The sequence below is a fragment of the Octodon degus genome, unplaced genomic scaffold (genome assembly GCF_000260255.1).
Source record: "Octodon degus isolate 3935 unplaced genomic scaffold, OctDeg1.0 scaffold00079, whole genome shotgun sequence".
Taxonomy (NCBI): Eukaryota; Metazoa; Chordata; class Mammalia; order Rodentia; family Octodontidae; genus Octodon; species Octodon degus.
Window position 1 is genome coordinate 9788003 of NW_004524655.1, and position 9284 is coordinate 9797286.

General features: G+C 48.7%; 1 protein-coding gene across 2 annotated transcripts in view; it reads right to left on the minus strand.

Moving 5' to 3' along the window:
• The window catches only part of Ggt5 (gamma-glutamyltransferase 5), a 27353-nt gene that overhangs the window by 2583 nt on the left and 15486 nt on the right, over nt 1-9284 (minus strand). For both annotated transcript variants that reach the window (XM_023721023.1, XM_023721024.1), the window contains exons 5-11: nt 7044-7201; nt 6512-6658; nt 3516-3652; nt 3043-3233; nt 2560-2666; nt 2273-2385; nt 2059-2169 (exon numbers count right to left, since the gene is read on the minus strand). In XM_023721023.1, coding sequence (XP_023576791.1) covers nt 2059-2169; nt 2273-2385; nt 2560-2666; nt 3043-3233; nt 3516-3652; nt 6512-6658; nt 7044-7201 — 964 coding nt within the window. The remainder of the gene's footprint in view (nt 1-2058; nt 2170-2272; nt 2386-2559; nt 2667-3042; nt 3234-3515; nt 3653-6511; nt 6659-7043; nt 7202-9284) is intronic.

Here is a 9284-nt window from a genome sequence, read left to right on the forward strand (position 1 = left end):
TCTCTCTCTCTCTCTCTCTCTCTCTCTCTCTGTCTCTCCCTATCTCTGTACTGGAACTCAAAGTCAGGACCTCATACTTGCGGGGCAGCTGCTGTGCCACTGAGCTAACTCCCAGGCCGTCTCTCAAATTCTCAGTTACAGGTCTTCTGGGTGTGAGAAGTGATGATTGTAGTCTGAGGGACTTCAGTAAAGGGTCAAGGAGGACGAGGTTAAGATGCCTGGATCCTGGATCTTCTAGATCTAAGTTCCCTGGAGTCTCATGTCCTGAGAGAGTGGTTGACATCACTGGGCAGATGTTACATGGGACAGGGGGGTCCCCCAGACTCTTAAGAGTTTGAGCCCACCAGGCCAGGATCCTTCATATCATGGTGTGAATGCCAAGGTGTTCAGGCAACCTAGCTCTTCCTTGACTTCCTCTGGACCTCCATTCTGAGAAATCCATTGAAAGTTGAAAATACTATATCCTGGGACTCAGGTCAACAATTTCTGACACTGCCAGTCAAGTGGAAGACCCAATACTATTATGGGCTACTGGAATCTTTTAGAATATTTTGCTGAGTTTATACACCTATAATATTCAAATAACAGAACTTAACAAAAAAAGGGCTACAGATGAATGTCCATTTTGTATCTGTGTATTCAAAGTGGTTAGGACAGATATATAGTTACATTCTCTTAATGAATAGAGGGATTTGTTCCAATGGTGTTTGTAAATAGGATCTCAAGTCTGCATCTTGTACAGCAGTTAACCACTAGGAAGAATGTATGCAATGTGCTAATTATTGAAACTGTCCTACCAATTTGGTTTGAAACTGTCTCATTGCTATTTGTTTCTCAATAAAATTATGGATAAAAAAAAAGAAAATACTATATCCTAAAGTCAAAAATATATTGAATACATCTAATCTACCAAACATTTGGGATTAGCTCAGCCTCCCTCAAGTGTACTCGGAACACGTGTGTTCTTCTGTGGTTGGGCTACCATCTAGCACCAAGCCTGTTTTAGCATAAAATGTTGAATAATCTCATGTAACATGTTGCCTAGTGTAGTAAAAGGGACAAATTAGGATGTGTGTATGAGTGGCCCCCACTGGCAGACATTGAATTACAGTTTATACTGAAGGTGCACGGATTTCATCTGATTGGAAAGTTGAAAAATCTTTAGTCCAACCCCTGTGAGTCCAAACCTGTCCATGTACATCCACTCGGTTTAAGTCCTCCAGTCTGTGGCCCCTGGGATTCCACCCTGAGAGGCATCCTGTGGGCCAGAGAGGCAGCTTCGAGAACCTTGAGCCCGGAGAGTTGGGGCATAGAAGAGAGGCAGGGCATAGAAACTGAAGCTTCAAAGAACTGCTCAATTGCTAATCCCCAGGATTAGCAGATTGGGGATTGAACTCAGGGCCTTGCCAACATTAGATTTCTCTGTGAGCTACATGCCCAGCACCAGCTGATAGTCCTTTAACTGAGTTCTTTTTATTTTTTTATTTTGCGGTCCTGGGGAATCAAACTTGGGACCTTGCATGTGTTAATCAGGTGCTTAGGCCCCTGAGCTGTCTCCCTGATCCAACCAAGTTCTAACAAAGAGCAACCAGCAGCTCTGAGAAGCTTGGAGGAAGCTGAGGAGGCGGGAGGCAAGGCCCAAGAGACTCGAGCCTGGGACATACCACAGCCCTTGATGGAGGAATCAAAAAGTGTTTACAAGAACCCCCAACATGCTGAATAAAGGCACCCTGATGACTCCCACAGGAAAAAGAACTTCTGCTTCACATAAACTCCCAAATATGAGTTACAAACCACATAAGGAAGTAAATTGCTAATCACCACAACAGAGTCTGAGAGGCCACAACCAGGAGAACTAGCTTTCCAAAGAGACAGCCTAAGCGGACCAGGGACCAAGAAAGATGAGGGCCTCAGCCTGGGAGAAGCGTTGGCAACACCCCACCCTCTGCCTTGGAAGCCAACTCCTTGTGGCCCTGAAGGTGAAGGGTTCCTAGCTGGGCCACTATGGGGCCTCGGAGTAGTATGGAAGGGGGCAGGGAGGCTGGAACGTTGCCTCACCTGGCTGAAGTTGGCCTCGTATTCCACCGCACCCTTGCTGTTGACATGCAGAATGGGGGCTGCAATGGCTGCTGCCAAGTCGAAGCCGAGCCACAGCTTGTTCATGATGGCCTGAGTGACAGGAGGAGTGAGCCAGGGAGGGGCACCGGCTGCCCATCTACCCCAAGGAGCTTCCCAGATGGGGGCCACCTTAGCCAGGAACCCCTAGACACACCTGGACCACCGCAGAGATGATAAGCTCTCCCCCAGCCCCGCCAATCACCAGCGTTGAGCCCTGGGCTTTGTTGACCAAGATGGAAGGAACCATGGACGATGGTGGCCGCTCACCTAGAGTTGGGGACCCAACAGGTGTCAACCACGCCCTCCAGGAGCAACACCCTACCTGACTTCAGTCACTGCTCAGCAAACAGTGGCTCAGTGAAGCCGGCAACCCATCCAGGGGCCAGCACACGACCACGCACTTTATGCTTATGGAATTGAGGCTGCAGGCCTCACTCTCACCGGGTTGAGGCCTGTCTCTGGACCTTGACTCGCGGCTCCAGCATAAGTCCAGGAGCTCGTTGTTGAGGAGGATGCCTGTCCGAGGTGAGTAGACCATCGCTCCAAAGCTACAGACGGGGGAGCCAGGCCTAAGCTTGGGCTCCCATCACCACAGAACCCCAGCCTCTCAGGATCCCCAGGGTCCAGCCGCGCACCAGGGCACTGGAGCCCAGATGCCCCCTTGTGCTTCCCACTAGGACACCCTTCTGAGTAAGGTCTATCCCTGACAGGTCCTGGCACAAGAACCCGAAGAACCTCCTCTCAGTTAGAGATGTCCCAGGTGTAATTGTCCCGGGTGGATTGATAGATAGCTGGGGGAAGGGAAGAGCAAAGCAAAGTACCACCTCCGCAGAGGTAGCGGGGGCAGGCAGGCTGTATAGACCAAGCTGAGGGTGGAGAGGGCTCCAGGAGCGAGGGGGGAGGGCCTGCTCCCCACCCACGCACGGTGTGTTGATGGTGCTGGTGGCAGCCACAGCACTGCCGTCCTCTCCCAGCACAGACACGTGGGAAGTACCCATCCTGTGGCCCCAGGCCCCGGTCAGGTTGTAGTGGCTGCACTGGTGGTCACCACGTTCATCGATCTGTTGGCGGATGTGCTGGGCCAGAGCTTCCTCCAGCAGCTCCTGGGCAGCGTTCTGGGGTGAGCAGGCAGGTACAGCATCAGTGAGGGAGCCAGGTGGAGTCCACGGAGCGGAGGGACCCTCTCAGATCTGGGGGCCGCAAGGACCTCCTTGAGCCCAGGCTGTATCCAGATCTCGCTTCCCATAACTGCCACGCAGGTTCTCTTCTGGGCCCCTGGGCTACCACACCCTCCCTGCTATCCTTCCTCCTCTGTCCTCCCCCAGCAGACCTGACCCTTTCCTCATACCAGTTCCTGAAGAAAAGGGAAGAATCCCACCAGCCCCAGACAACTTCACCTGGAAATCTGGGTGGCTGCGAGGGTCCCACAGTCGCCATCTCTGGCCCCCAGCAAACTTGAGTGTCTCTACAAGGTGGTGGTACATATTCACCCTCCCTTCAAGCTGAGCCACCGACTCTGATGAAAAGTTGAACCCTGGAGAGAGGGTAGGGCACAGGTGTAGGCCACTTGGTGCAGTGAATTGAATGTTGGCCCCTCAAATACTCATCCCTGTCTTCTTTTTTTGTATGTCCTAAATGTCAGAGTCTGTGAATGTTAACTTATATAGGACTAGAGTGGATCTTATCCTATGTTAAAATATGCTAAATAAAGGCTTTTGAGAAAAGGAGATTACCCTGGATTATGCAGGCGAAACCCGAATGTGACCTCATGTGTCCTTACAAAACAGACACAGAGAAGAGAGGAGAAGCCGATACAGCAGTATTTGTTGGTGGTTTTCTTTTCCAAAGTTTGTTACCTAAGATCACCACGGTCTGAAAATACTAAATGGAACATTCTAGAACTAAACATTTCATAAACTTTACATGTCATTTTGAGTAGCATGATGAAATTTCATGCCATGCTGCTCCATCTCTCTAAGATGTGAAGCAGCCCTTTTGTCCACTGTATCCACACTGTATACCTTACCCACCCATGAGTCACTGACTAGTCATCTTCATTGCTGGATCGACTGTTACCACTAGGTTATTTGTTGTGCACACAATGCCTATTTAATTTAAGAATGGCCCCCAAAGTACAAGAGTAGTAGTGGTGCTTAGTTACATCTGGAATGTGCTTCCAGAGGCCCATGAATTAGTAACTTGGTCCTTAGTGTGGTGCTAAGGTTGTAGAACCTTTAGGAGGTGGCCTCAAGGGAGGTTTTAAGTCATGGGATATGACATTGAAAGGCATTGTGGGGTGCTGTTCTCTTACTTTCTTCTTCTCTGTCTCAGAAAGAGAGGTTTAATTTGGCTCACCTATCTCTCTCTTCCTCTCCAGCCAGTCTGAGGTGGGAGGCTTGATCTACTACGTGGTCCTAGCATGACATGCTGCTGCCTTGCTTCAGGCCCAAGAGCTATGAGCCAACTAATCGTGGGCTAAGCCATTCAAAACTAAGCCAAATTAGGCCTTTTCTCTCCGTAAGCTTCCTTATTTCAGGCATTTGTTACAATAACGGAAAGCTGGCTAACACAGGTAGTGATGCTGGCAATTTGGATATGTCAAACAAGTCATTTTAGGAGAAAAGGTACTTTATTATTGTTGTCGGTGTTTTACTTTGTCTAATTTACAAATTACACAGGTAAGAAATGGTTTCCATAAGGCTCAGGACTGTCTGTAATTTTAGGCATCCACAGGAGACCTTGGGACATGTTCCCTGTGGCTACAGTATGGACACAGAGGTAGAGACTGGAGAAATACAGACGAAGCCAAGGAGGGGCTGGGGAGATGGCTCAGTAGAATAAACGCTTGCCTGGCAAGTGCAAGGGCCTGAGTTCAATCCCCAGTTCTGAAAAAAAAAAAAAAAAAAAAGGCAAGGAATACTGACAGCCACAAGAATCAGAAAGAGAAAGGGAACAGGGTCTCCTTAAGTCCCCAGTGGAAATGGGGCCCTGGGGACAACTTGGCACAGGCTTCCCGCCTCCAGAGTGCGAGGGCCTACAGTCCCACTGCTTTAAGCCCCACCCAGTTTGTTACAGCAGCCACAGAACACTGGCAGAGCTCGGCTCCGACATCCGCAGACCTAGACACTTCCAGGCCCTGTCCTTGCAGGCTGTGACTTCACCAGTTGTGTCTCAGGCTTGTGACAGGCAGCTCACTCCCTGTAGAGCCTACCTGCTCCTGTGCCCTGTGACTGGCTCAGCTGCTAGGGAGAGCGGTGTCTGTACTTTCAGCAAAACCTCAAGGACAGGCCAATCTAACAGGCCGGCTGTGAAGCTCATCATCCTGGTCCCTGACCACAGCCCTGGCTCAGGTGTCATGCAACTGTTCGTCCAGGTTATGGAACCGGAGACTAGGCAGGAAGAGGAGTGGCTACCTGCCACAGTTAGCCTACAGTTTGGTTGTGCCCCAAGGGTCCACTGAGACTGGAGGCTCAGACCCAGTGTCTTACTCTTCTCTTGTTGCTGGGACAAATACCGGACGCTCAAAATGAAGGAGGAAAAGGTTTATTTAGCTCACAGTTACTGGAGGTTTCAGTCCATATGCATCGGGGTCCAATGCAGAGCAGCACAGCAGAAAGCAACCTTTCAAGGCAGCAGCAAAGAGCAAGAGCAAAAGGAGGAGGTAGCTTATCCTCCCACCTTACATTGTAATGCAAATTACCTGCCCTGGGGCAGGTGCAGCATCCACACCCACAGTAATCACTCACAAACTCCAGAGGCTGCCCCAAGACTGCATGAGGGGACACCTAGACACCAACTATAACACCCAGGGTGGTGAGAATAGGAGGCTCTAAAGGTTTAGAACCTGTAAGAGTTAGAGCCAAAGCTGGGTGTGGTGGCGCATGCCTGCAATCCTGGCACTCGGGAGGCTGAGGCAGGAGGATCATTGTGAGTTTGAGACCAGCCTGAGCTACAAAGTGAACTCAAGCCCAGCCTGAACTGAATAACATCTTACCTCGTCCAGGCTGGCCTCAAATTTGCAGCAATCATCCTGCCTCAGCTTCCTGAATGCTGGGATTACAGGTGTGTGTATGTGATGCACCACATCCAGTGTCTGTCTGTCTGTCTGTCTGTCTGTCTGTCTGTCTGTCTGTCTGTCTCTGTTTGTCTTTTGTTCCTGTTTATTTATTTATTTAACAATGCTGAGGATTAAGCCCAAGGCCTCCTGCATGCTAGAGAAAAGCTCTATTGCTGGCCTCCACCCTCAACTTCCCTTTTTAGAAGTATGTTGTGTCAGGCACTCCATTGTAATGGTAAGAAGCTGACTTATACACTGCCCAAAGCCGTAGCTGGCCTGAGAGCTCAGGTTTACCGCAGAGCAGGGCTCTGAGCAGGGGACCCCAAGAGGTTTTACCTCTCAACACGTTAAGGATGAAACTGAGAATGGCGCCCCCTGCAGGTGGCGGTGGTGAGTACAGAGTGTAGTTTCCCAGGGGCATCTCCAGGGCATCCACCACCTCAGGCTGGAAGGTAGCCAGGTCCTGCAGGGTCAGCTGGCTCCCTGGGGTGAGACAGGGAGGGCCCCATGTACGTAGAGGAAATCTGAGGTGAAGAAACATTTGCCACAGTAGGAATTCCCCCCCCCCCCCGTTCCCTCTCCATGAAGACCTGGAAAGTGAGGGTGGGTGTGTGCGCGGTAGGGTAGAGGGAGAGGCTAGAAGGGAGCAGGAGAGAGGACTTGGGGTGTGGTCAGCTCAGCTGTCCCGGCCTGCCACGGCAGGCTGCGATCCCCTCCCACAGATGCCCCATGACTAGCAGTGGGAGCCCTAGGGCCAGAACCTGGGGGAAGGCCCGCTTTCAACCCACCACCCCACAGCTTCTTGGCCTTGCCAGAGCCTGGCCCTACTCCTGCTGGGACCAGGCACTGGAACGCCAGTGTGGCTGACCTTCTTTGGCAATGTCATCCACCAGCATCTGGCCCAGCTTCCCAGTGTAGAAGACTTTCGCACCCTCAGTGGCCACGGTCTCCAGGGTGGTGGCCAGCACAGACTGTGGGAACGGGTCCTGAGACCTTAGGGGTTCAGTCCCCTTGAAGAAAAGCTGCCTGGGGGGTATGGAGGGCAAACTCAGGGTGGATCCAGGGACCAGAGGGCGCCACACTGCTGACAGCGCTCAGGCGAGATCCTCAGGATCCTATATGGGGAGTCCTGGCCTGGAGCCTGAAGTAATGGCTGAGTAACAGGGGGCCCTGTTCCCTAGATGCAGTGGGGCTAATCCCACTCACCTCACTCATGGCCCAACCCAGAAAGGGTACCCTTCCCTGTGGGGCCCCATCAACCCAGGGCCTGTCTTCCCCACCCCTGTCAGTGGCCTAGCAGGGCAGGCAGGTTGGCAGTCAAAGCCCTCCTCTCATCACCTCAGAGAGAGTGAGAAGGAAGCCAGGCCTGAGGGAAGTGGCAGAGCCCAAACCTACCCCTTGCATCCCCATCACTTAGGCCAGGTTCTTTTTTTTTTTTTTTTTTTTAACAGTATTTATACAGGATAAAATCTCTCCTGGATGAGAGTTGGGTTTTTAGGCATGTGTAAAGAAAATGAGAAAAGATAAAGTTTATTGTAATTCCAGCGTAAGTGAGTTATTTTGATGATGACTACTTTTATTAAGATACGATGTCTGGAAGGAAAGGCAGAGTTGGAGAAGGTCAAAGAAACATGTGAAAATGCCCAGCAATAGACTGGTATTTTCATTTTTCCAAGTCTCCTCCATAGAGGATGACAGGTAAAGATGATATACTGGCCAGAGGAAAGAAGCAGAGTGCTCTGAGATCCTTTATTGTTGCGAGACCACCTAGGAAGATGAATCTGAGCTCTGGGGCTCTGCCTCAGAGTGCAGTCTGGCATTCAGTGGCAGACTTTGCAGTCAGGGCATGGATTAAGGCTGTGCCTCTTAAGGTGGCCTGGCTTTCCACAGAAACAGCAGTTGAGCCCAGTCATCGAGCCCTTCTTGGAGTCCTGAGAATCAGAATAGGACCTTTTTTTTATTTAAGGCCACAATGAAGGCAGCCACTTTTTGGTCTCTCTGTTGTTTCTCCTTGGCTTTTCTCCAGTCCTGTTGACAGAATACCAAAGAAGCTGTTTTTACTAAAGTATCAAGTGAGCAGTTTAGAGGAAAATCTATCTTTTATAGTTATTTTCTAATATCAGGGACTTACTGGATAATACACATTTTATGCAAAATCTGTCTACTGAATCATGAGGTATGGAAATATGTTTTATCATTGCCTTTAGTAAAAAACTAAGAAGGAAAAGGATTTTCATTTTTCTCTTGATAAATACATGACAATTTGAAATAACTAGACGGCTTGATTTTTATCCCTCTTAGACCTTCAAGAATACACACTTGAAAATGTGCCCTCCAATCTCCTCTGGCTATGAGGCCAGCAGGCCTCAGGGGTCAGTACTTGTTTAACTCCAGTAGGAACTGGTAGTTTCCTTGACTATCCTCTGTTTGCTTAAAATTAACAATATGATATTGATCCCCAAATGTAATAGCAGCTTGTAATATTGTTAGTCTCTTATTAGAAGTCAATGTTTGACTTAAGATTAACATCATATCTTTTCAGCCTAGCTTATAGATCTGAGTAAATCCTCTAAAGACATCAATGTACTTATCAGGGCCATCTGAAAATTTTCCTAGTTCTAGCTTTATCTGCTTTAAGTGACTAAGAGAAGGCTACACAGGAATATGGATAGTCTCATATAGACTATAATTATATTTTGAGCATAAGTAAGAATTATTTCTCTAAAGCAAATAAAAATTTAACATAAGGCAACTTTAGCCATTTTTCCTCTTTTTACAGTATGGTTTTAGTTTTAAAACAATATCATAATTAATACTTCTCTTTGCATTCAATTTTGGCTTCAGAGGGTAGACAGACCACATACATGTGCAGAAAAATACCAAAAGGCTCTTTATCAACATGTTAGGGTCAAACATCTTCAAGTGCTTAAGAATGCATTCCAGAACAATGAGAGACTTTATTTAATAATCTCAGTGGAAGACTTCCAAATGATATAGGAGAAAGAAACTCCCAACCTGGTAGACATCTGCTATGAGTTGTGTCCTTGTGTCCTCTGAAATTAAAAAATGAATTTTAGGAATAATGGAGTTTAACAGAAGAATATATATA